We start from the raw sequence: 26,370 nt of genomic DNA on the forward strand, positions 1-26,370 counted from the left end.
TTTTTTTTTTTTTTAGTTAGAGTTTCTACCATGCCATGATCTGCTCAAAATCACAAGACTGATATCCAGCCTACGTAAAATCTAAAATATGGTCTAAATACGGTCTAGGTACTCGAGTGGAGTACCTAGCAGTGGCTTCCAAGAGAAGATGAAGTTGCATCTAGTCCTCAGCTAGGCAGAATGCACATCATCTGTGCATATCCTGGCACCTTGTATTTGCCTAGAACAAACTGAACTGATAATTTTACCAAACGCTGACAGACTCTAGCAAGATCATTTTTATAAAAAGCTCTGAAGTACGTTTTATAGGAAGCTACCCGTTATGTATGGCAATTTGAAACTTTCAATTTCCCTACTATTAAATTCATTTTGGCATTTTCTAAAGTTTGACTGCATTAATCTCCCTGTATCCACCTCTCAGGAAATGTGGCAGCAGAAGGCATATTTGGAGAGACCAGGATAAAGAGATCAGACTGCCCACTACCACTTCTGCCATGAACAGACCTTCAAAGTGCAGACAGAGGAAGAGTGTAGAGGATTCACTAGTATGAAAAGAGCATCCGAAGTGTTCTCCCTCTCTGTATCCTATATCTTTGACTTCTCCAAAAGTAAAGCAGTAAAGAGAAGAATTAATTATTTTTTGATAATAAGTCTCAAGAAATCACTATCAAGGCATCTGTACTGCCTGATTTTTTTCCTTTTTTTTTTTTTTTTTTTTGTGGTTTTCATAGATGTTATCTCAATAGAATAAAAAAATCACAAAACTCTAGATAATCATCCATTTACCCAGCATCTGTGCAGGCTGAAACAGAAATCAAAACATTGCTGCAAGGAGTCTCCTATCTCTAGGTGATCCAGTTTTGGTAACTTCAGTTATTTCTGTGGCTAGCAGAAACCTCTGGTAGCATCCTACACACAGACGACATCTTTCCCAGTACAGATAAGTCTTTTCCTTTCTTCTGTCTTTCACAATGGCAACTGAATAGATGTGGGCTGCAGAGACCTTCATGCTGTTGCATGGAAAAGGTTGTACTTGGAAGGGCAAAAGTGGAGATGGTTCATTTGGGAGCAACTGTTTCAGCACCAGCAGCAGTTCCTCCAAATGCTATTTCACTGGTGATACTTCCCATGTTGGGTTAGATGACGATGCAAGAGGAAGCTCTGGATTGTGAAGCTATTTGCTGCTCGTACAATTATCTCCTGCTCTATCTGGTCAAAGACCAGATCCAGCCCATCTGCTCCTTGTTGGATCCACATGCTTTAACCTGTTCTTGAAAATTTCTGTTTACTGTGGCTCTCTAGGAAATCTCAGTCAGTATTTATAAAATACTCTTACATCTAGAGATTTTTATCTAATCTTTATCAAATTTACCTTGCTGCAGTTTTACCCCATTACTTCTTGACTGTGTAGACAAGCAGAACCTTTTTTTTTTTTTTTTTTTGGGGGGGGGGGTGTGCACAAATCCAGTTCTCTCAATAAATTGGATAAAATGAAGATCTTATCTGGGCTCAAACAGTAACTACTATGCCAATGATCTGTGAGACACCCTCTCTGTAACTCTTAAATAAGGAGAGAATTCATAATAAATAGGATGAGAGGCTGGCTTCTTGGTTTGTTCAATTCTAGTTTCCTTTCTTTAAGTAAAGCGCTTGATAGCTGTTTCCATCCTCTTTATTGTTGGTTACCTCTCCTGAACCAAATATCCCATATTCTTGTTATCCATCTGTTTGCAGGATGAGAAAACAAGGTTGCTAACTTGATAAGGTCTTGGCTAGGAAGGAAGATTTATAGTGCCTTTTATTAGACCAGCTGTTATACAGGGAAAAAAACAACGTGGTATTCGACTCAGGGTTCCCTCTGTCAGAAGTCTTTTCAGGGCTTCTTGGAACTTATTTCTAAACATTGTAATATAAAGAGAAATTTCTAGGAATTTCTAGACACTCAGAAGCAAGGAACAAAACAAACATAATATGAGCTTTCCTTACAACTAACTCCAAGTTATGAATACAGTTATATCATGAATTCTTACATTTCTTTGGGGGAACACAGATTACACACTGCTTCTTTGCAAAGATTTTCACACACATAAAATGTGTAGATATCCATATTTCTATCTGATCTCAGAGAAAACTCACATTTACCAGCCTACTTTCTGGGAATCAGTTAAAAGACTTATTTTATTTATAAGTATTTATTTTTTAAATAATGCAGTCAGATGCAACATGTGATGTGTGTTAGCATTTGCTGGCTGTAATCTCATCAAGCATGTCCGTCAGATCATTACCTGTGTTCTGATCATTAGCAAAATGAAAGAAGAAGAACCGGGGAATGGCTCTTTTGCTTAGTGGATGCAGCTGAAATACTCCTGAAGTTGCAAACTATGAAAATAAGGGCAGAGTTTAAACAAGTCTGTTTCAGTAAAGATAGGCATCTAAATAAGAACATTTGACAGTACAGTTTAGGGAAGTCACTTCTCATCTTTCTAACCAGTAATCAGTTCAATGTGTCAATAAAATAAAATAAATAATAATAATAATAAAACCCCCTTTTTTGATAGTAACTGTATTAAAAAACCGAAATATGAAATAGAAGAGGAATTGTTCCTTATGGGGAGAGCACCCTGAAAAATCCATGGGGGTGTAAGTGACATCCTAGTGTTTGAAAATAAATGAAAAATACCTACACTATGCTTCTTTAAATAACCTAGCTGACTCCTGTTATTGTGTTTGCTGGTGAAAAAAGTTTGGGAAGAAAAAGTGAATGGGAGAATTCTGATGGATAGGGACTAACTAGTTTCGTGATTACTGCATTGTGAATACAACTGTGTAGATCTAAATCTAAACTGGATTTCATGATGTCTTCAAGAGCTGAGGAATGTGAAGCTCTGATCTTTAACAGCTGGGGAGAAAGGCAGAAGGTTTTCCTGTTGATTTTACTGAGTCACCTGTCAAGCTCCTATCACCTATGAACAGAGCCGATGCATGGGCACAGACTGCCTGTCTCTTCTGTCGGATCATTTCCTCCTCAAGCTTGATAGTGGAGCTATATCAGAATATGAAACCACATTTGCTATGTTAATCATCTTTGTACTCCTCCTCCCAGGAAGAACTTCATTAGCTCAGTCTGCTGAAGGTGTATGATTCTGGCTTGGGAATCATAGACTGACATATAACAGAAATAAATTTGAACTATGGGGACTACTATGGGAGCTCAAAGGCTCTTACTATATATCAAAATTTCCATGTCAGGTAAATCAAAAGGTAGGCTTACTGCCAGAAGATAGGATAGTAAAAAACCTGCAGATCTGGCTTTATGATTAGTTTAAAATAAATTACACTCTATAAAAACATTTTAAGAAGTCATAGTTTTGAAAAAAAATAATTGCAAAATGTTTATGAAAGTAAATAAACAATAAACAAGAGCTGGGACACAATCATGTCTGAACTGAACTGAAAATGATGTTTCAGCATCTCAGTCCTACCCATGAGAGAATTTTACACATTAACAGGATGAATATGATCATGTAACAATGTCCTCAACAAACATGGCAAGGAGTTGTTTGAAAGTGTCCACAGGCAATGCTGTTCCTGTTGCTCTCATGCCATGCTCAGCAGGAGATGATAACCTGTGACCAATTCTCCAATGCTTTCAAGTCAGTTTTCTTACTTAGATTATTACTTTGACATCTTAAGTACACCCTGTCACTTTGCAGATGAAAATCTATTTGTATACCTCTTAGTAAAATGCAAATTGCTTGAGAGAAAGGAATACTGCATCTTTAATACTACAATCGGTTGTAAAACTGACACTTCATATTAGCATAGGTCATTTGGGACCTGCTTTACAATCCAGCAATCAAAATCACTTTACATCCACAGTACTGCGATGATGATCTTCTTATAATTCCATTTGAAAATGTTTTAGGTTTCACTGTCAGTTCTTATAAGCAGAAAATCCATTTTGTCATGGCATATAAGTTCTTAGCCTTTTTCTGTATGCTGTTGCTTGAGGTAGAAAAATATGCAGGGAAAAAAACAACCTGTACTATTTAGAAATTACTTGGAGAAATTGCCTTGCTCATACTCTAGGTCAAGGACTAGTAAGATGATAAAACATAATAATTAGTAGTTTCCTAATAACCTCTTATTTACTAAGTGAAGGCAGGCATGTCTCACTGATATAAGAGACAGGAACTGGTGAACAGAAAGTTTTAAATATATGCAAAACTAAGCATAAGGAAAATTTGAAACTTGAATCTTCTTTTCTGGACTCTGTCCCAAACCCTCTACCCATAGAAAAAAACCTACTTCATATTTCTGTAATATTTCAGATTGCTATGTATTTAACACTACCATAGTACCGAATATTACACTTCATAGTTTGCAGTTAAATACACACACACACAAACATATATATGTTTCCATACACCTTAAAAAATGTGAAACCTCTTAGACTGAAGATAAGGCTCCCTAAATTTTTGAGTTCAATTGTGTAGGCCTTCAGCCAACAAACAATGACTAGAAAATTGTGGTTTGCTGTAGGCTATGCCAAAGACCCATCAGGTGATAACACATTCAGTTCTATACACCTGATTGTTTTTTTGTTTGTTTCTTTAATGTCCTGTGAATATCATATTTAGGAAGCCCTGATGGCCTTAGAGTTTTTCTGTAAAAATAGCATTTTCAAAGTTACACAGTATTGATCAGAATAATGTTTCACAAATCTTGCTTGTTGCTGATGCTTTCTATTGTATATGTTCTGAATACCTGCAGTGATATTTTAGAGTAAAGGCATCCTGTGAATACGTATTAAAATGCCTGCCTGGTACCCTGATTCTGCATGAGAAAACAACCTTATTTCATGAAGGCCAATAATGCATGATGCTAATACATTAACTATTTACATGTTTCACAGCTGTTGGTGGACTTTGCCTTTTGGTTCTTTTTCAGTTTGTCTGGCAGAAGAAAAAAAATTACAATGCATAAGACAGATAGATGATGGATTTGAAATGAACTTGGGGAATTCACTGTGGTCAGGAGAGAAATTAACATGCGAGATTTTGAAGAAGGAACCTCTGTCCTTCCAGTAAAAGGTGGATCTGTAATTGTTCAGATTTCACTTTTAATGAGAGCTTATCACTAGCTTATCTCATTCTTCCTACTGGCATATCTGTATCACAGCACTGGTCCTGGACTACAATACTTATTGAAGGAGAAACATAACCTTACTGCTGTAAAGAAAGGTTTCATTTTGTTGTTTTCTTTAGAGGACCATAAAACCAAAATTCTATTACACATTTTATAAAAGGAGAAATACTATGGCATTATGATTCTCAACAGCTCTGTGTCCCCTGTTTAAGTGATGTCTGCCTATCCAGACCTCTGAACAAATTTGGTTTTAAACTGTGTGTTTAAAACAAATACTGTTCAAAAGAAAATATAAGGAGAATGTATAAAGGCAAAAATGTTAAATTCAGGAGAATGAGTTCTGTGGAGCTCCAGTTACACCTGTAACAACTGGTGCATAAGGACTCATAAATGTTCTTTAACAGGAAATTCCTGCTCTGATGTTTCATGTTAGAGCTTCTGTGCCTGACTTATCAGCAGAGTCACAATGCTGTCACATACAAGGACATATTTCTCTCATGAGAAAGAAGTCAAAGGATTTGCCTTTAAGACATCTAAAATGTGCAGTTGGATGGAAAAACGCAAAATAATCCAGTTATTTGAGCAGGTCTCCTCAATTTCTGAGTTTGGCAAAAAAGAATGTTTACAGCAGAAAGCTGCATAGGTTCTCTTTAATGGGGAGAAGAAATAAATTAAAACAAACAAAAAAGAAGGGATACAAACAAATAAGAAGAGATTTAGCTGCAGAAAGGAATGAGAAAGAAGAAAATAATTTCCCTTCTTTTAGGCAGCAATTTTGGAGGATGTGACATCATCAATCTTGGGAAACACTTTATGCTCCTGTTTGGCTACTTTGAGCTACTGTGTGCAGCTGATGGCAGGTGACAGGAGATGCAGGTGGCAGCTAAGAGGTGAGAGCTGACAGAGAACAGGTAATGGGTGACAAACAATTTTCCAAGGAGCTATGATTTACAAAATACAGTGGTACTGCACTTGTGTACTAATGCATCATTTGATTCATCTCAAACCTGTATTGGTAGAACTGCCTCTACAAAACCATTTTCAGTGCAGTAGCAGTAGTCTTTTGCAATTCATATGTGATTATTAAAAATTGAAATCTCCCTATTACACAAGGTCACGTAGGCCCTTCACATGCCTAGGGCAGAAAAACATTTCTGTAGAATGAAAATGATCCTCTTTTGTGGTGCTTTCATGCTTGGAGACCCTCTCTTGCTATCATTAGGTAGGGATGAACATATCTAGCAAAAAAGCCTGTGAATCAGGCTCCTTGGATCTAGCTCTTGCTCTCAGCTCTGAGTCATGTCAATTGTGCTTCTCACACAACTATGCTGTGATGCTTAACATACTCGTTCCCTTGATGGGGAAGCAGGAGGCTTTGAAAAGGTCCTGGTGAGTGCCGACTGCAGTGAGATCTTCTGATAAAAGGTTCTGTAGAAATTCAGAACTACAGCAGTATGAAAAAGAACTGCTTAATAACAGTTTCACAGTGAGAGAAACTAAAAGCTAACACTACCTCTTTCGTTTAGAGTTTTCCAGGTCATGATTGTTCACTTCTTTGCACTATTTTTAGAAGACGAACCTCTTTCTTTTCAGGTCTTGCCAGAATATAAGGCAAACTTGCTTTGAGATAAGAACTACTTAAACCCAAAAGTAGCTGAACTTTTCCTGTACCCTTAAAGAGCATGTCTTCACCAAAGACAACCAGCCTGACACAGCCATATGGCAGGAAACTAAGTGTGCATTATCTTGAAACCTTCTCCCATGCACTCAATTTAGATGACAATTTTTTGACTTGGTAATGGACTTCCTGCCTGTTGTTTCTCTCACTTCAGGAAATGCTAGTACTATGTAGAGGAAAAACGAACAAACAAACGAAAAGCAATCAAAGGCATGAGGAACTGAATTTGTTAAAATGTGTGCTGATGACATGTATGAAAAAAAATGACAGTGACATCAAAGACGTTTGGAAGCGGTTATTTATGACCAAGGGACATGAACGAATGCAGAAGAGATCTGGTTGGGAAATGTTGAGTAAAGACTTAGAAGAAACGTCTGTATGATGTAAGAGTCAGAAGAGAACAGATTAAAGTTTTCAGGATTATCTGTAAAATCAGGATACTTGGAAATCTGAGGAGTGATTACTGCAGTCTTGCCTTATATCCCTCACTTTCTTGTTTTGGGCATAAGAGCTTCATGCTGTTAATTCTGATTTTGACTAGGTATATGTCTGAAGAAGGCTTGTGTACAACTTTCAGTTGCCTCTTGAACAGAACTCAAATGCAATTAGGTCTTTTAAACACAGGTTTTAGCACAATTCCATGATTCTATGATTTATCATAGACTAACCTCCCATTTGTACCTCCCATATCATGGATTGGGATAGTTTAAGTTTATCTCTATGTCACAGGGCTCAATTAATATAAAATGGTTTATCTGGACTAGTTGCAGTGCAATATTTTATGTGTAATTGATAAAATAATTTGGATTAGAGAATAAGGAATTTCTAAAATGAATTGAAACTGATACAAGTGAAAACAGCTATGAAAAAATCTCAGTTAAAGAAAAAACAACACACTATTTTGAAGCTTTGATCTTAATAAGCATTAAAACTCTGGACATTTTAGAATAACAGTTTTTAGCTAAAATGTTCTTTACAGTAAGAAATTAATTAATTAAAATTTTATTCTTATTGTGGAAGATATGTGGTATATTCCTTGGGGGTTGCAATTAAATGATCTTTAAGGTCCCTTCTAACCCAAACCATTCTATGATTCTGTGATTAAAAACACATAAAATCAAAATGGACATCTTGTTAGCTCAGTTTTGAATAGATCCTCAAATAGTGCCTGTTAGGATTATAGGTTTCTTTCTAACTACCAAGGACAACATCATAATTTGTCAAAATAATTTTTATAAACACAAATGATATGGAAATTTATTTTATAAACTTCACTTCAAAGTAAAAGTAAGTGGAACAATTTTGTATTGATAATTTCACATCCTCAAATTGGTTAACTATGAAGAGAAGTAACATCAAAATATAGTAGAATGTATACTGTTCTTCACTAAGGATTTGGGTCAAAATGAGGAGAGCAGAAATATCAGGAAACAAACCTGTGAAAGTCAAACTTTAAAATATAGGAAGATCTAGAAAAATATGCAAGTGTAGATTTTTTGAATAATTTTTAGTGGCTTATGTTAACAGGGATTATAGTTGCTTTCTTTAAATTATAAAAGATAATTAAGGAAAACTGTGTTAACAACACCACATTCATAGGCAAAAGCTTAAAATATTAAATGGCCAGCAGGATGAACAGGATTTTCACTTACGCCTACTTTCATAAATAGCTCTTGATTTCTCATACAGCTCATATGGGTCAGGTTTCCGTGGATCAAAGGCCTCTGTTGAATCGGGAAATGAACTCCTGTGAAGAGTGGGTGGATAGGGAATATTCTGTGGTAGAGCTGGAGCAGATAGGCTTGTTTGAGGGCTGCCTTGATTCTCCCATCGTTCCATCATCTGGAATAAAAAACATACAGACAAGAAAGGTGTTTTTCAAAAATGGTGACTGCTACAATCAGACTAAAGACAGTGATTTCAGTAAAAGGTAAAGTATTTTGTAAAATTAGCAAATCCCTTCGCTGTCTTTTAAGATAAATGATGAGTATTGTGCTGTTTATAAAATTATTTGTTCAAACTTGTTAATTTTTTGCTCATGGGAAGGTGTGATCTTTCTCAGATAATACCACTCTGTGTGGATTAGGACCCAACATTACCCTGCAGCATGTTGAGTGTCTCTTACAGAATACCCTGAGCTATTGGAAAGCATTCTGCTAAAGGCAAAATCTGTGCGACTGTGAAGCTATAGTTATCAGATTCATCAAAATATATAACTTAACATAGCGTTTAACAAAGTGCCCAGACAGGATTGCAACTGAATGACCTTAATGTTGTATTTTTTCAGAATGCATGTAAATACCTGGCTGCAAAGGGAGAAAGAGGTAGATTACTGTAATTGCAAACAGAATTTACTTGAAGAAAAAGAACCAACAAAAACAAAATTATTAAAGTACCTATTTGAGCAACTAGTGATAGTTGAATATTGAATGATAAAATTCAGAAGAAGGTGAACATTAATCTGATGTAGACTTCTTCATTTCTTGCAGTTTCTTCCCATATCAAAAATTATATTGCTGTCATCCAGTCAAGCTCCCAAGCACAGGATAAGTTTTCTACTCTTCCAGACAATTTATAGAGAAGTAAACAGCAGTGTATTGACTGTTCATGAAAGCTGCTTTAATCCAAATTTTCTCCAAGACTCCCTTTAGTGCTCTCTGAAGCACATCAATTTAGAAGGGAATATGCATTGCATAAAATAAGACGTAGAGATATTGGGGATTTTTCTTTTTGAGAGAGTTGATCAAGTTAAATAAAACACAGATGTTTATCCCAGGAAATGAATATTTGACCTTGCCTGTGATCCCTGCTGAAGCAAAAGCTAGTAAAGCCTCCAGAAGTGTGCTCTCTCACATAGCCCATCAATCAGTTAATTCCACAAAAAATTACTCTCAGAGCCAAACTGCACTGCAATTCAATATCACTGGCTTCTAGTATTGTATCAGCAGTATCTAATCAAAGTTGTTTGCAAGTCTACAGAAAATTTGCTCTGCAAATTCTGATTATCCTTCACATTCAGTTCCTTGGTTTCAGAAGGTACTTGGCTCATCAGGTGAGCTTTGCTCTCTGTTCTGATGATTAACAGCATCAGGCATTTTTTGTGTGGACTACAGATGCTTTAGAGTCCTTGTGGAAAATATGTTGAGCAACTATCACTGCACATCCCAGGTGCACTGCATATCATACTTCAAAATAGATTTTATCCGTCTTCTGTTTTTAAGGACCTTATTCTTTATACCTCAAGCTACACTTTCGTCAGATTTTTTTTTTTTTTTTTTTTTTTTTCCAGTAAGTAGGGCTGGTTCATTGGAAACTGAAGAAAAGAAAGATCTAGATGTCTCAGTCAGTCACAGGATGACTCTCATGTGCTAGTATGTATTGGGTATGGTATTGAAGTTAACAAAGGGAAGTATTAATATTATGATGAAGATATGGAATATTGTATTCAATCCTCACTAATGTTATTCAAGAAAGACACATTTATAGTGGGTCAGATATAGAAGACAGTGACTAGGATGTCATATAAAAGGACATTAAGGGTGTGTATATCCTGCGCAGTGAAGTGCCATATGGAGATACCTGAGTTGTCATTGAAATAGCTTATGTACAGGAAGATACTTAATGTGCATTCAGGCACCCTTTGCAGTGCAATAAATTTATTCTGTATTAGCTTATGTGGCAAGCCACATGAAAATCACAATAATACTTCCAATAGTGCTTCTAGCTCTGAAGGAATTACGTCAAGTACATATAAACATATATACAGCATATAATTGTATTATGGAAGCATAAATTCAAAGGTCTCCAGAAACAAATCTGATTATGACCCCTATGTCTAAGTGGGAAAGGAGAACTGGGATCAATACAAGCTCCTTATGATCAGGAAAAATAATGGAGAAAAATATTTATGTTTTGCCTTCAGTAAGGAATCTAAAAAGAATAACAAGTTGACGAACCAAACTATTTATCTTGCCGCTGTGGAGCAGAAAGACATCTAGGGCCCTGTCTATCTAGAACTAAATATTTCCTAATTTCTTGGACTGTAGCAGAGAAATAGAACACTTACCTCTTTCAAAATGTGAAACTGAGTAAAAATGAAATATTTAACGAAGATTTTAAAAAGAAAAAGGAAAAAGTAGTTATCTTTAATGAACAAACTTCCTCCCTAAAGGAAGGATGAGAATATGGAGATCAATTAGCAAAGCTCTACTGGGTCCCATACATCTAATTCTTGTTTACTGGTCACCTCTAAATCTCTATGTGTGAAATTAAAAACTGAGCAGAGTGTTCTTACCTGTGGGTAGCACTGCTAACACAAGGAGTTACATAAGCAGATAAAGACAAGGGGATTATGCCTCCCAAACCCATATTGGTTAGTAAAATAGTCAAGAAGTGTTTTGCAATGTGAGTTATCACAATGCTTACTCGCCTATAAGGCACTCTTGGAAATGAATAAGCATGGTATTGCGTGCAGTGTATAAAATCTAAATTAGGTAATAGTTTGGTGACATTGCTCAAATTTAATTTGTGTTAATATTACATTACTGTTGAACAGTAATAATAGAACACGATATACATAGAAATCATAGGATTTCTGTCAGCCCAGATTAGTCTGGGATGCTGAGCACACAGACACAGGGTATACCACCTGTGAGCCTCTGCCCTGGGGAGAGGGGCTTATCTCTTCTCTTCTAGCCAATGGCCCATGGTCCCCTTTTTGCTCTAAAGGAGAGTGGTGGGTACTTCTCACCTCTCCAGCCAGAGGCGTGAGAGGGCAACAATAGTCACCCAAGCAGAGAAGCAGCTCAGTTTGGGGCCATCTGTTTTTTCTTGCCTGCTACAGGGCTGTGATGTGGTGTCAGCAAGGCTTCATAGACCTCCTGGTGCTATCTTTACTGCTTCAGACTGCCTGCAGACAGTGCTTCAGTGACACTTGGCTTCAATCTTATCTTCACACTGTGACTGTTAGAAATTCATGTCTGATTATTTCTCTAGTTAAAGGGGTGAAGACAGAGGAATACATACTACCTTAAACTGTTTTATCACTGTGAGCTTTCATGCTGAGACTACACTAAATTAGACTAGTTGTGTACAGTTAACCCACATGCAGGTACAGTATCTGCACAAAGCGATGCTACCTTATTTTGTGGTCCCTACTCTGCTCAGACTGTTGCATGAAAAATTACATCAATCTGGTTGTTTCTCTAGATTTTGATTATTGGCAAGTGCTACCTGAATATGAACAACTATACAACTGTTTAGATTCCAAAACAGTGTAGATAATCATCAACATTATGCTTAACTTTATGTATTTGATATATATCTCAAGAGGGGCAGCACTGCCCGTGGAGATCTTTGGCTTCCAATCTGTGACAAGTAAGTTCCAAGTTTCTTATTTCATCACTATTTGTATGAGATGAAAAGTGGAATGTCCCAGCCAGGTAAGAACCTTAATCTGGTGAGAATAGGCTAACCCTTAATAGATAGATTTGTTTTCATGGGGTCTATAAACATCCTGCTACTTTGAAAAATAAACAAACTTATGCTGCTATACTGCTAATATATTGCATCCATCCTCTGGCATTTTACTCAAAAACACCACAAGCTGAAAGCCGTTTGATGAAATTGCATCAACTGAATAACTAATTTCCACTAGTGTTTGACAGGATACAAAAATCAATTTGGGTTGCAATAAGTGTGCCATTATCCAGTATGAGAGGATGTGAAGTTGTCCAGATTAAAACACCCTAATACAAAAAGAAGAAATCTTAAAAAATTAGCTTATATATATAAAAAAAAAAGTTAAAAAAATAGTGCTATTTTTATTCCTACTGGTTTTAGATACCTACAGGCAAAGTCAGGGCCCTCTTTTCCAGCAAAACGCCCCTGATGAGAGATAAGGAATACTGTAAGGTCTTTACAAGCTAAGAAAGAAAGAAAAAGAAAAAAAAAAAAAAAAAAGCACAAAATAAAATAAACAAAAAAAAATCCCCAAAGCCAGAAAACAGAAAGCCAAAAATAGTAGTCTATGATTTCTTTTCATGCTGAGAATGATGTCACAACTTTAAAATAGGATATAATTTGGTGTCAACAAAATAAATACAGTAATTGTTTATAGTCATAGAATACAATAAATCTTAATACTTTGGGGGTTAAATGTCAAAATCATAGGTCTAATCCAACCTCTTACTTGAAACGGGACTATTGTTTCTAGATCTACTAATGTAGAAAAAAAAAAAAACAAACAAACACAAAAACACAAACACAGTTGCTCTCAAGATATTTAGATCAACGCACTTTTAAAACAGAAAATTTGCCTGTTATCTCTTGCAAAGAGATTGCCAACTAAACTGGTCTCAGTGCTTCCTTCTTCTGCAGGAACCTCATTTTTGAGTCACTGCCTTTTTAAATTCTTGCCAGCCATCTTTAAGTTCCTTTCTCCAAACAGCTGTTGGCAGTCTCCAAGTGAATAGACCTTCAGAGCTTATTAACAAGGCCACCCCTGATGCTGTGTCTCACCTAGAGCTGGTGTACTGCTGAGAGGTGTCTTGTGAGCTGGGAACAGGCGGGTTAGATGAAAGTCTACAGAAATTTGCTTTGAATGATAGTCATCTTATGAATGCAAAGTGTATAATTTTGAAAGGGAACTTACAGGCTTTGGAGTTTTCCATGGAGAAAAGAAACCTGAAATAAACAAAAAATAACGTTAGCAGATTTTTCTGGTGCATAAACGGTGGAGGAGGCTCAGTGGTGTCTATGCTCCCATTCTCATTCAGGTGTGCCAATAATATTGACATATTAGAAAATTCTGTACACACAAGGGATGAAATCACAATCCACAGGGGATAAGTGCTAAGAAAAATATATGCAAGCATATATATATATATGCATATATATATGTATGCATATGGAACCATTGAGATCGTTGCCATAATTTACAAACAGCATGGAATTAGGCTGAAATTAAAAGAATGTAACAGAAGGACTTCCAATTGCTTTGGTGAACATTGGATAAGACACCAAATGACCTGATTCTGATGTGTCAAATGCAATCACACCTTTAAGGAAAAGCAATTCAGAACATCCTCTTAACAAAACCTAATAATAAGAAGAGATTTATTATTATTATTATTATTATTATTATTATTATTATTATTATTATTATTATTATTAGAAGAAGAAATGCCTGGAGAATCAGTCTAGACAAGGTAGCAAAGTCTTGGGAGGATTGCTTGTTTTTGATACCGTTCTCTTTTGTTATAGCTAGCAAGTGGTCAGATGTCCATCTATTCTTAACAACTAGTTTAGTTTACTCCACTGGGAAATAGGACTGACTGATAACTTTAATCACTGCCTTAGTGAATTTAATGACTTTCAACTATTGCAACTTTCAGATATTTCAAGCTTTAGATATGTTATTTTTTAAAAAGGATATAATATGAAGCACTCATTGTAAACACTATTCATATCTTATGCAGCACAAAGTTCAAAAAGTTAAACATACAAAATATTAAATAAAAGCAAACATAAAAAGAATGTTGGCTCATGTTCAAAAAATGTTTTCAGCATAACTTTCTTAAAAAAAAAAAAAAATCTCATTTTTTCTTTATTAGTAGATAAAATCTTGTGAACCTTCCTAAGATTAAAAGCTAACCACAAAGATTTCCCTTTTGTCAGAAACAGAACTTAAATAGACGCTTCTAAGAGGAAAGCTGCTCTTTCATTCAAAAAATGAATTAAGCTGTAAGAGTAATATAAAAGTAATGAAGTTGATTTCATTATTTCTTTTTCCAAGGTGAGTCTAGGAAAATAATTAAAAGCACAAGGACACTAGGGAAAGTATCTCTCCACAGATAAATCACAATGTGAATTTTATTTTTACATAGTATTTAAGGTTCCTAGAATTCTGTGATAATGAGGTATTTTCTTTTTTTTTTTTTTTCTGCCATGATATCCAGTTCATTTAGGCTGTAAAGAATCTTATAGCAAAAAAGCACTTGACTATTTTGTAGACAAACACTGGCTGTTTTATAACAACTGATAATGCTTTTAAATAAAAAACATATTGTGAAAAGTAATTCTGGAAAAAATTTTGTTTACTGACTGCCATGTCTGGATAAAAACTGCTGTATTAAAGACTAAGATTTCTTTCTGTCCGCAAATTCAAGCTGAGATAACAAGTACCTGATATAGATCTAGCTTGTGTATCACATCCAGATTCTGTAGTAGAAACTTGCTTAATATCTTCTTGGATGGTAGAAAATCAGTTACCTTTTTCTTACCTTTTCTTGTTATTGTTCTGTATGGCTAATAATACTGAAAGTTAAAAAAATATTTTTCCTCTGAAAACTAAAAATAAGACTTGAAACTTGCATGGATGTTTCCCCCAAAGGTATCTCAAATTAGTTTACTACACTGATTTGGTGTTTGGGAAATACTGGTAGAGGCAACACTCCCTTCCCACTGGTATTGGTGCACCTTCCATAACTTATTGTAAGCAAATGTTACTCCAGGTCAAATTGAAATATATTTTCTTTTTCCTGTTTATTTACTGTCTCTACCTAAAAAAATATTTTTCTGGACTTATCAGAAACATTTACTATAAAGTAAAAATATAATAATTATTTATGAATCAAATAATCCAGTATTCACTCAAACAAGGACAACTCCAGCATGTTAGCCTGAAGACTAGGAACACAGACTGCAACATACAATTGACAACATCTACACTCAAAACAAATAAAAACCAGTATTTATACACACAGCATGAAATTATATTAACAAAACAAATGGGTATAGGATGCCACAGAGGCAGAAGATTCAAAGAAAAAATTTAAAAAGGTATTGGATATCCATTTATGTATAAATGCACATTGGAAGGCTAAAATCTCTAAAGATAACATACCTTGGAAATTATATTAAAACTCATTCTTCAGATACAAATTCAGATATTAGACCAAAGATCCATGTAAAATGAGACAGTCTCTTCATTTATGCCAAAGACTAGGTGCTAGGCTAAATGGACCAAGATTTAGTTCCATAAAGTAATGCTATTTTTGTCTTACATGTATTTCATGATATTTTCAGTTTTGCCTCATTTGCATGTCTCCTCAGATGAACTGCATATCTTTTTCCTAATACAGACAAAGTATGACTTTATCTGTTATTCAACATGAGACTGATTATGGATCATTCATGTGAACCATACATGTCCTGAATTATACTTGTTTAAATATATGTAGGCATTGCTGCAAATTCAACAACTCGAGTATAATGCATGTGTAGTACATTGTAACAGAAACTTCATGTGGAAAAGAATAAAAACAAAAATGCATTTTTATTTGGATGCTCCCTTCAATCTTTCACATTTTAGTATTGTTCTACAGAACTACTGGACTGAGTCCTATACATGTAGAAAAATAAGGCTTGAAAGTTTATCTGAAGAACATATCTTAATTATGTATATTTAGTCTATACTCAGTCTTCTGCAGCTACATTACAACTGTCAGAGAGAAGCAGTGGGCTTTCACTTAATTTGACCTCAATATTGCTTTTTCCCTTGGCTCATTTCTTGCTGTGAGATATGTCCACAAAAGACAGTGGAACCCTGCTTGTCTACAAAAAGCAGTGGGACAACACCTGGCAGACGGGTAGCAATGCTATTATTGATTTAAAGGCAGGACTGAAATTTGTTCTCCAGAGAGTACAGCTTTCAATTTCTGTTGAGTATTAATACAGTACTCATACTGCTTGACATTCTCATCAACTTGTATCTAAATGCACATGCCTACTGGATAAGCTCTTACAACCTCCTTACCCCATTAAAAAAATTCTACTCCTCTCCCAAACTCCCAACCCTCTACTGTCCAGCTTCTTGTGATGCCTTCTATAAAATCCTGAATAGCTGAGAATATTATATATATATATACATACATATAAACACACATGTACATACTCACATATACTTTAAAATTTCAAATAATAAAAGCCAACTTAGATCCACTGGAAAATACTTCATGCAGTTGATTCTTTCCATTAGTAGTTTTCTCACTCAGTAGTTAGCTTACTCATGTGCCATCATGTGCCATCCCTTCTCATAAAATCTTCCTTTTATAAACAGTGGCTCACTTTCTGAAAAGTCCCAATTTCTGTCTATTCATTTGAAATAAATCTTTATTTACACCCCTGCTAAAGGCAGCAGCACAGGTCTGAATTAGTTTCAGAATGAAGAGCCGGATTACTGGCTTCTGTCAAAGAGCAACCAGCACCACTTAGTCAGGCAGATGCTACCAGGAAAATACTGCGGTCACCACTCAGTATAATATAATGTAATGTGAAGATAAAATATGTAATTTCAGATACTTCTCCAAAGTTAAAAAGTAATTTTCAGAAAGTAATGATTTATTTTTAAATGTTGGCCACTAAACTATACTACGGTACAGCAGCTGGTGGCCAGCATCTTAATAGGAATTATAATGGTTTAATTTTAAATAAATAAGGTACAGTAAAAATCAGAACCACATTTTCTTGTAAAACAGTGTGTAAAAATATTTTTGACATTGTTTTTTATTATATTTACCACCTTTCAAAATGAGCTTTCCTGGGAATCAGAGCTGTGACATTGTCTATGTTTTAACTTTACTAAGAAACACCACTAACAGAATACACAAGTTGGATTATAATGCATTTTGAAAAAAAAAACACTATATTTTTTCCCAGATCAAGACAAATTCTGATTTCAATCTATTGTGTTTTGTATTTCTTTTTGATGAAGCAAGCTGTCCTATAAAAAATAACAAATAATTTCATACTCATTGTTTCTGTTTCTTATATACAAATTTACGTATGCTTTTGACAGGAAAGATTATTACAGATTTCACATGCCTTACATTTCAGCCAGTATTTTTTTTTTTTTTTTAATAAAGTTTGGTTTGCTAAAAGCAGCTTATCAAACAGGATTTAGAACATTTCAAGATAGAATCATAACTCTCTCTCCCCCTCTCTCTCTCCCCATAGTAAAAATACTAGATTTGGCATATTCCTTAATGTCAATGATACTAAACCAGCCTATGGTTATTAGTCTATTAGTTATTAGATTTTTTTTTCCCCCTAAATATTCATCTCCATTCTTTTCCAGCCTAAGCTTCCTCACTATTTTGTATTAATTAATGGAAGCCTTATGCTCTTATAAAGTCACAGATAAACAATGTGTGCATTACATAACCACATGACCTTTTACAGAGTTCGTATCTGTGGCAGAAATGTACATGTATGTACAATTAAACTAAAACCTGGGAACACCTTGATTTCTGCAGTGACAGTATGTGGCAGTGCTGCTGAGAGGAATTCAACAGAGTCAAAAATAAGACCTTTTCATCTAAAACAATATTCAGGGCATGTCATCTTCCCTCCACATCACTAGTCTCACTGATGATACAGCAAGAGTTTTGCTCATTAGATCTCATTGGGCTTATTGTTGTTTTATTTCTTTTTTCTTTTTTCTTTTGCGTGTGTATTATAAAAACCTTGCTGCATATGGATTCCTGAGCCAAGCTGTCCCAAGCATTGCACAGACTTTTCTCACATAGATGTTATGAAGTCAATGAACAGACGTCTGCTATGCACTCCCAGAGCATTAACTGACTCCATAGGCATCTTATCAAAGTCCACGTGGCAACACTTTAGCCAAAAATTTCCATTCTAGACAAGTTAATGTATAAATTAACTGTCACAGTAGATTCTTTTCCATGCTTTTCCTTTCTTTTACTGGGACCTCTGAGAGGCCTATCAGTTGGCTACACCGGGCCTTAATTCCAGAGGTGTCAAGTACTCATTTATTTCAAATGGCTGTGGGAGTGTACAATTTCTGTGAGAGTTCAGACTCATGGTATACACTGTTAGCAGGACACAAGGAACCACTTCTTATCATTCATATGACATTTGAATCTTCCTTCTGCATATTTACATTTTGTTGATCTGTGCTTGATATATGTGAATTAGGTGCACAGAACTCAGGCTACAGTTGGGCTAACTCATTAAGACACAAAATATTCTCCAGCTAAAATTCCAAATAATACTAATGGTAAAGAAAATGTATTTCTTATGAACATAAAACAAAGACATAATATTAATGCAATTATTGTCAAATATTTCCCCCTGTTCAGGAAAACAGACCTGATCAAGGAGAACAACTACATTCAATTAATTTATACACTATAGCAATCAAAACCTAAAAGGAAACAATGATTTGAAATAAATTAAAATAACACTTTTGAACACAAGCAGGTAATAAAAAGTTTGAAATGGTTATGTCATATTTAAAATATCATATGATGCATAGGGAATGTCAGTTGGTAATTCAGTTTCTGATAAAATAAATTTTCATTCAGTCTCTTACTCGGGCAACAACAGAAAAATGATTTACCTTGAAATAAAGAGTAGGTGTTAGAAGACTGGGAGCTTCAAGCACAGTTAGCTAGTCCTGTTGTCAGCCATACTTCAGCTTGATGGTGCCATGCTGTGGAGGATCCATTTGGTCTTTGGTTGGGAAGACCCCCGATGCAATGGGTCAAAAACCAATACAGCCCACATCAGGGTGATATCAATGAGGCTTCATTGGACCCACAGTGCTATATATGGTTAAAAGTGTCTTTTGACTACAGCTAGCTTCCTCTGCAGTGGCAGCATGGCAAGAAACTGATGCAGCACCGTGCTGCACAGAGACAAAGGCTGGTCACAGCCATTAGTAATACTGCATGCAGGTTCACATTAATAAAAGCATGAGAATATGCTTGTCTTCTTTAGACCTATTTACAGATGCTCAGAAGTTATTAATTAGCTTTGCCGTAAAGAGATTCACAGTGATAGAAACTGCTCCTCAACATTTGCTTTTGGTTGCATTGTGCTAATCCATTGCTCCTGTTCTCAACCCAAGTGAGACACCACTAAGAGAAATTGTGCTCCTGTCCAAATCAGCATTGTTTTTCATTTTCTTCAACCTATTACACCTGTGAAAAAGACTCAGAAGAATGAATACATTTTCTACCCACAGAAAATCTATCAAGGTTGTAGGAAAAGAGCAAGCATAGTCCAAGGAAGGTTAGCTGGGTCTTTTGACCCCATCACGGTAGCACCTTCAGTGGCTTGTCTCTTCTCCACATAACTTGTAGGCATCGTGAGTCTAATTCTGTATTTCATCCTTTCAAACTTCCACCTTTGGGAAATTAAACGTGATCTCATCTCACTGAAGTCTATAGAACTGATATGAAAACTTAATTGACTGTGAGATCAGATACTAAATCAATATTAATTTTTTTTATACATACGGAACACTTTTTATGCAGTTCATGAAGTTTCACTGACCTACACTTCTCAAGCAACAATTTTTCAATAATATTCAATTCTTCATAAATAATTAGAAAAAGGAGAGCTATTCAAAGTCATGAATAGTAGAAGTACTTGCTGTTCAAGCTCTGGCCCTCAGTGATCACCTGCATCTATGAGAGTTTCCTCTAAAATACACTAGAGAATCTCAGGCTATCTTTACATTTTTGCTTTCATGAATAGCAAAGTGTTTTTGTTAGCGAGAATACAGCCATCAGAAAAGGTCAGAAGCTGGCATAGTAATGAGTTAATTTACATTCTAATGGACATACAGCTATTTATTTTGCTTGGCTCCTGCTGCTCTGTGAATTGCTTATCAGTCAGAGATTTAAAATAATTTCTGAAACTAAAAAAAAAAAACAAAAAACAGACTACATATCGTCTCCTTCAGATTAATCTGGATATGAAGCAGCAAATTTCTAGATCATAGTTAAAGTAGTGTAGAAACAAATGCAACACTGTCAGTGACAGCTTTTAATGCTTAAGAGTACTAGATGAAAACTAGTAAAAATTTACAACAATTTCTTGAAATAAGAAGCATGTTTTTGGAACAAACACCTTTTTATGTGGTCAACAAGAACTGATCAGTTTCCACAGACAAAGTTTGGTACTAAGCACTTACAGAATATCTTTTAAGTATTACTTTTAAGTATTAAGTATTTTTAAGTATTTTTTTTTCTTTTTTTTGGCAGCTTTTATCAGAACAGTGTTACACAGCTACAATTTTGTTTCCTTGTTGATAACATACAATATTATCCAAGGACAGCCATGTCTCAAAATAAAGAAAATGCAGGTACAGTAAAATTTGAAACATATTTTACTGGGACAACTTGGAATGGAAAAAGATAACAAGAACAGAGGAAAACCTGTCTCTTGCCTTTTATTAGAGAAGATCCTACTAAAAGTTCAAAATGTTCAGTCCATATGCTGGTTTGTGGTTTGCAACTGCAAATAGAATTGGATGAACTGTTAATTTCCTGACTGAAGTGTATAATAACGTGCTTTATGTAAATACTAACCCAATTAGCTGAAGTCTGCATTCCTTGGTACTAACACTTGAAGACTGGAGAAAGATCTTAGCAGTTTGCTCACAGGTTGTAAACTCTACTGACATCTTGAAAAGGTCAAGGGCATTCTTCTGTATGTACAAGAAAAGGAACCTTTTGTTTGGCATAAGGAAATTTTCCCTGAAGAATCTCTAGTTTTGCTAAGGTGTGTACTCCAATGACTGCTAGCAAAATCTTTGTTGCTAGTTCATGTGTCCAGTCAGGCTAGGCATTACAGTCTCTGCTGTACTGTTCTAACATTGCATGAGCTAATGATGCAAGTAGTGCCCCTTCTTGGGCAAACACATTGTGGCAAGCAACTATCCCTGAGCAGATCAGACACATGAAGGTGAAATGATTGGTATATGTCACACACACTCAATCAGCAAGATAATTTAGAACATAAATTGCATCTTCTGAGTTCTGACAGCTCATGACTGTTGCTTCTAGATTGGCCTGTGAGTTTTGTCATTCCCCTAAAGACTCTACACTTGCTAAGAACATGACTGACATCTCAGCCTGACTTTACTGAAAGCTAATTTAAGCTATAAAACTAACTTTTCAGGAACACTGCACTGCATTTTCACAGAGCTCTCCGACAGTCAGAAACTCTGCCTAACTATGCCAGCACTTCTGCTCTTTTGTGTGTTTAAAATCTTCACCAATTTAAGCTTTTACATTAGAGAAACCTCAGTTTACATTATGGCATGTCACTTTGATGAGTATCAAGGCATGTTCCCAATATTTTCTATTAAAATGCAGATGGAGCATGAGGTGTTTGTACATGTTGTCCTAAAGTTCTTTTCATGAAAATGCATGCACAGTCTTCGGCAATTGTGGGAGACAAAGGTAAAGCAGTTAAATATTAAAGGCATTCATTTGCTTGTATGTGAGCTTCACATTAAGACTTGCATGAAAAGGATTAACAAGTTATTTAGTGTTGACATCTAAACTATAGTATATATATGTATAGTATATACATATAGTATATATACTATACTCTTCTCAATTCCTTCTCAATTCTTCCTACTCTTCTCAATTCCTTCATTGAATCCATGTTTTCTCCCAACTACCCTGATCCTTGGAAGTCTGTTACCAAACTTCCACACTTTGTTCTTTGCTCCTAGAACTTCTGTCTCCATGTCCTGATCCTGATTAAAAAAAAAAAAACAAACACAACGTATTCTGAAATAATGATCAGAAAAATCCCTAAAAAAAAAAAAAAGAGGGAGAGAGTAACCCTAATTATAGGGAAATGTCCTTGGTGTCCATGACTATTTCTAAATGAGAGACCTTGCAATGTGATACTCCACTCTAACAGAAGACAAGCACAAAGGAATTAGTGATGAACCGTGCAGCTGAGGTTGGACGGCAAAGAACCCAGCCTAGAAAGTTTTCACCTAACCAAACAGAGGTGGCAACCTCACATGGAACTGAAAAACTGTCTAGATTCTGGTGATTGTACTGAAGAGTTATCCAAATATCATCTCAGTTACTTTACCACCACCATGTCTTTTGGTTTGCAGTATGTAACCGTGTGGCATTGCCAGCTGTGACAGAGGACCTATAGGTGGAAGGTTAGATGGAATACCCTAGGGCATCTCAAATTTTATTGGATGCCCATATTTACGCAGTCTACTGAACCCCTTGTTAACTATCAGTGGACATAGACACGTGCCTGCACCAAATTAGAATAGGAGTAGGACAGGATAGGACAGGATAGGACAGGATAGGACAGGATAGGACAGGATAGGACAGGATAGGACAGGATTAGAATAGAATAGAATAGAATAGAATAGAATAGAATAGAATAGAATAGAATAGAATAGAATAGAATAGAATAGAATAGAATAGAATAGAATAGAATAGTTCAGTTGGAAAGGATGTTCAAAGATCATATAGTCCAACTGCCTGACCTCTTCAGGGCTAACCAAAAGTTAAAGTATATTATTGAGGGCATTATCCGAATGCCTCCTGAGCACTGACAGGCATGGGGCATCAACCGCTTCTCTAAAAAGTCTGTTTGAGTGTTTGACTACCCTTGTAAAAAAATGTTTTTTCCTGATGTCTAGACATCAGTCTGAACTTATGGTGCAGCTTTGTGCTATTCTCTTGTGTTTAGACACTGATATGAAGACACCTAAATTTTGATGTTGTCTGTGAATACAAAGTCTAAGAACAGGAACTTAGATGTACAGCTACAGGTTTAGTAGCATAGGTGCTACAACATCCTAGTGCCAAGGGTACCAACCATACCTTATGTTACTCAGAAATCTGTGCTGGAACTGCTGATATGACAGAATCTGTGAGAGACATCAAAACTTTGGTTGTCATCTTTGACAATCTTAAGTCTCTCACCCACTCTGCCATTCCAGTGGAGATCTTTTGATAGCACAGTGCATCCCAGCTGGCCCTGGATGTCTTCTAGTGAGCTCAGAACTGAGCCCAGTTTCAGTCCTGAATTCGTTGAGGTTTGGAAGCACTGGAAAAGAGTTCATCACAAAGGAACAGATAAGTTAAATTGCAGCCTCTGAGAGAGCCTGTTACTTTCACCTGACTGCTTTTCTATCATTATTAAATTACACTGTAGTAACTGCAGAATTTTGTGTTTAATATGGATTAAGCTGTCAGCGTGATTCTGAATTTTATTGGCTTGCCTTTGAAATCTTTTGTGTGACAAAGAGAAGTGTCAGGAGCTCAGGTGTGTTGACTGTAATTGACTCATTTTCAGACCACATGGCAGAATGATAAACACTTGATAGCAATATAATGAAAAAGTAATCATGCTACTTGGCCACAGTGGTAGAAACTGGAATAAGCAATAGCATGCTTATTTGATTCTTCATATCCAGACTTGATTCAAAGTAATAATTCCTTTACACTTTCCTGCTCCTTCACACCAGCTTGATAGACCAGTTCATTCATGGTTACAAGGATTCAGGTACAACAGAAAGGTTGGCAGACAGTGGGAGACTGTGAAAGACAAGAATAACAGTAGAAAGAAAACTAATCACAAAGCAAGCTTTTACATGGTTGAGTCTTAGTTATGAAGGAATATTATTTAGTGTAGGAAGGTGGAATATTTAGCTAGGGTTGTTAGCAGAAACACAGTGTGCAAGTATTCGTCTAAATGAGTAAGAAAACTGCAAAGGGAAAACTTAATTTCTAAACTCTTGCTTCCCTGATTGAACCTCTAGGTAATTCACTTGGCTTAGAGCTGCTGAAGATTGGTATTTTCCACTTCGATATGTTCCTACTTAAGATAAACCTCTTTCCTTTCATGTCCACACAGTCAGGAGGTAATTCTCAGTATTTGATTTACTTATGAAGAGGAAAAAAGCTGAATTTTGTAAAAGTTTTGCAATGATTGAAATTATAATGGTGAAATGGCATCAAGTTCAGAAGCTTTAGTGTAAGACCGTAGGAGCTTGAAAGAAAAATTGAAGAGACAGAAATTATGATTGATGGCCATGATGCTACTGCAGTACAGAACACTAAACAGTATAAAGCATGATAAATTGATCAAGATAACATAGTGTGAAAAAAAAAAAAATGAGAAATGTCACATTTTTCTGAATTTCTGAAGGTTCAGAGACGAGCAATTAACATAAAGAAGGGCTGTGTCCTTAAATCTAATGAGTGGACCTGTACTGATGTGAACTTTATGATATATAGATCATGTGCTGGTCACATGTAGTCCTGTGCAGTACTTAAAAAAGTTAATGAACAGAACATTAAAAAATGATGCTGATAAAGGATCCTGACAAGACAGTTGGGAAGTGCTAAGTAGTAAATGAATGCATCACAAGGAAAAGCAAGAAAAATTGTGAGCAGGTAATTTTTTTTTTTTTTTTCACTGTGACAGTGTTCTGTCCCTCAGAGGACACTAAATTGATTTCAGACAGTTGGGATTTATACAACATGTCCAACATAATGGAAATAACCCTCCAATACTAAGAAAATTGGAACAGTACATAAACATGACAAGTTAAATAGAGAAGATTATGGTGCTGACAACTGTGAAGCACCTTGTGGACCTTGCAGCTGGCCTAGTCTTAAAAATTACAATTTTTAGAAAGACTTGTTATGGTACCTAGCATGTATGTCCTTTCTTTCTTAGCATCATAACTTACTGAATAAGAAAGCAAACTTGGATTCTTTGGGTCTGTACTACATCTCGTTCTTTCCCGGTATACTCACATTTTGCCTATATGATCACTTAGCACAAACTATGAGCTTATGCTTGAAGACCATAATTAGCTGAAGGAATCTGGATGAATAGCACAATTAATAAATGCTGGTCATCAGATAGGATGTTATCTACTTTTTCTCTGAGGTTTCCCAAATAACAGGTAATTAAAAAGACACTAAAGCTAACCTGTATGCACTTCACCGAGTCACATTACCATTTTGCTGGTGTATGAGTCCAATCAGCCAGAACAGGCATAGTTTGTGGGTGATTACGTCCCTGGCTTTTTTTTTTTTTAACTCTTTTTATAAAACTCTTATAAGTTAATTTCTAAAGAATAATTCATGTCATGGGCATCAATAGCAAATGGTCTACTTCAGGGGAAGAGGAAGACTCTTTTCTTCAAAGAAAAGGTTGTTTTAAATTAGAGCTTGCTAGTGCTCCTCTGACAAAGGGAGTTTTAATTGGTGAATTTACTAAAACTGTTTTTGTGAAAAGCACCTGCATTTGTAGAATATATTAAACATTTGATTGGAATTAAAAAACAAACAAACAAAAAAAAACCACAGATCTGAGATCAAATTTCTAGTTAAATTCTACATTAAATCCATAGATGCATCCAAGAAGAGTGATTGTGTCACTTCTCTGGGATGAAGGACATGGAGGTTCATAGCTGCTGTACATAACATATCTTTGTATTGCAGACGAGATTGTATACCTGACGTGTTTAATATTGCTTATGATAGACAAAATGGCTCCAACAAGATAATTTAAGAGACTACCACAAAAAGGCCAATGTGGCTTAAACTCTGATTTCTACTGAGTCACCTTTGGACAAGGAGTGCAAAAAATTGTAGAGAAAATGTAATGAGTTTGAACTTAATATTAGATAGTCCTGATAATCTGAAGTCTTAATTAATTTGTCT

At 35.6% G+C, this 26,370-nt stretch overlaps 1 protein-coding gene across 16 annotated transcripts in view; it reads right to left on the reverse strand.

The window, feature by feature from the left end:
- The window catches only part of MAGI2 (membrane associated guanylate kinase, WW and PDZ domain containing 2), a 758,260-nt gene that overhangs the window by 78,825 nt on the left and 653,065 nt on the right, over positions 1-26,370 (reverse strand). For 15 of the 16 annotated variants that reach the window (XM_068669894.1, XM_068669893.1, XM_068669891.1 and 12 more), the window contains 2 exons: positions 13,479-13,510; positions 8,479-8,668 (listed from right to left, as the gene is read on the reverse strand). In XM_068669894.1, the coding sequence (XP_068525995.1) occupies positions 8,479-8,668; positions 13,479-13,510 (222 nt within the window). The remainder of the gene's footprint in view (positions 1-8,478; positions 8,669-13,478; positions 13,511-26,370) is intronic. The other variant, XM_068669889.1, reaches the window with a different exon arrangement.

Source organism: Anas acuta, chromosome 1 (assembly GCF_963932015.1).
Source record: "Anas acuta chromosome 1, bAnaAcu1.1, whole genome shotgun sequence".
NCBI classification, from domain to species: domain Eukaryota; kingdom Metazoa; phylum Chordata; class Aves; order Anseriformes; family Anatidae; genus Anas; species Anas acuta.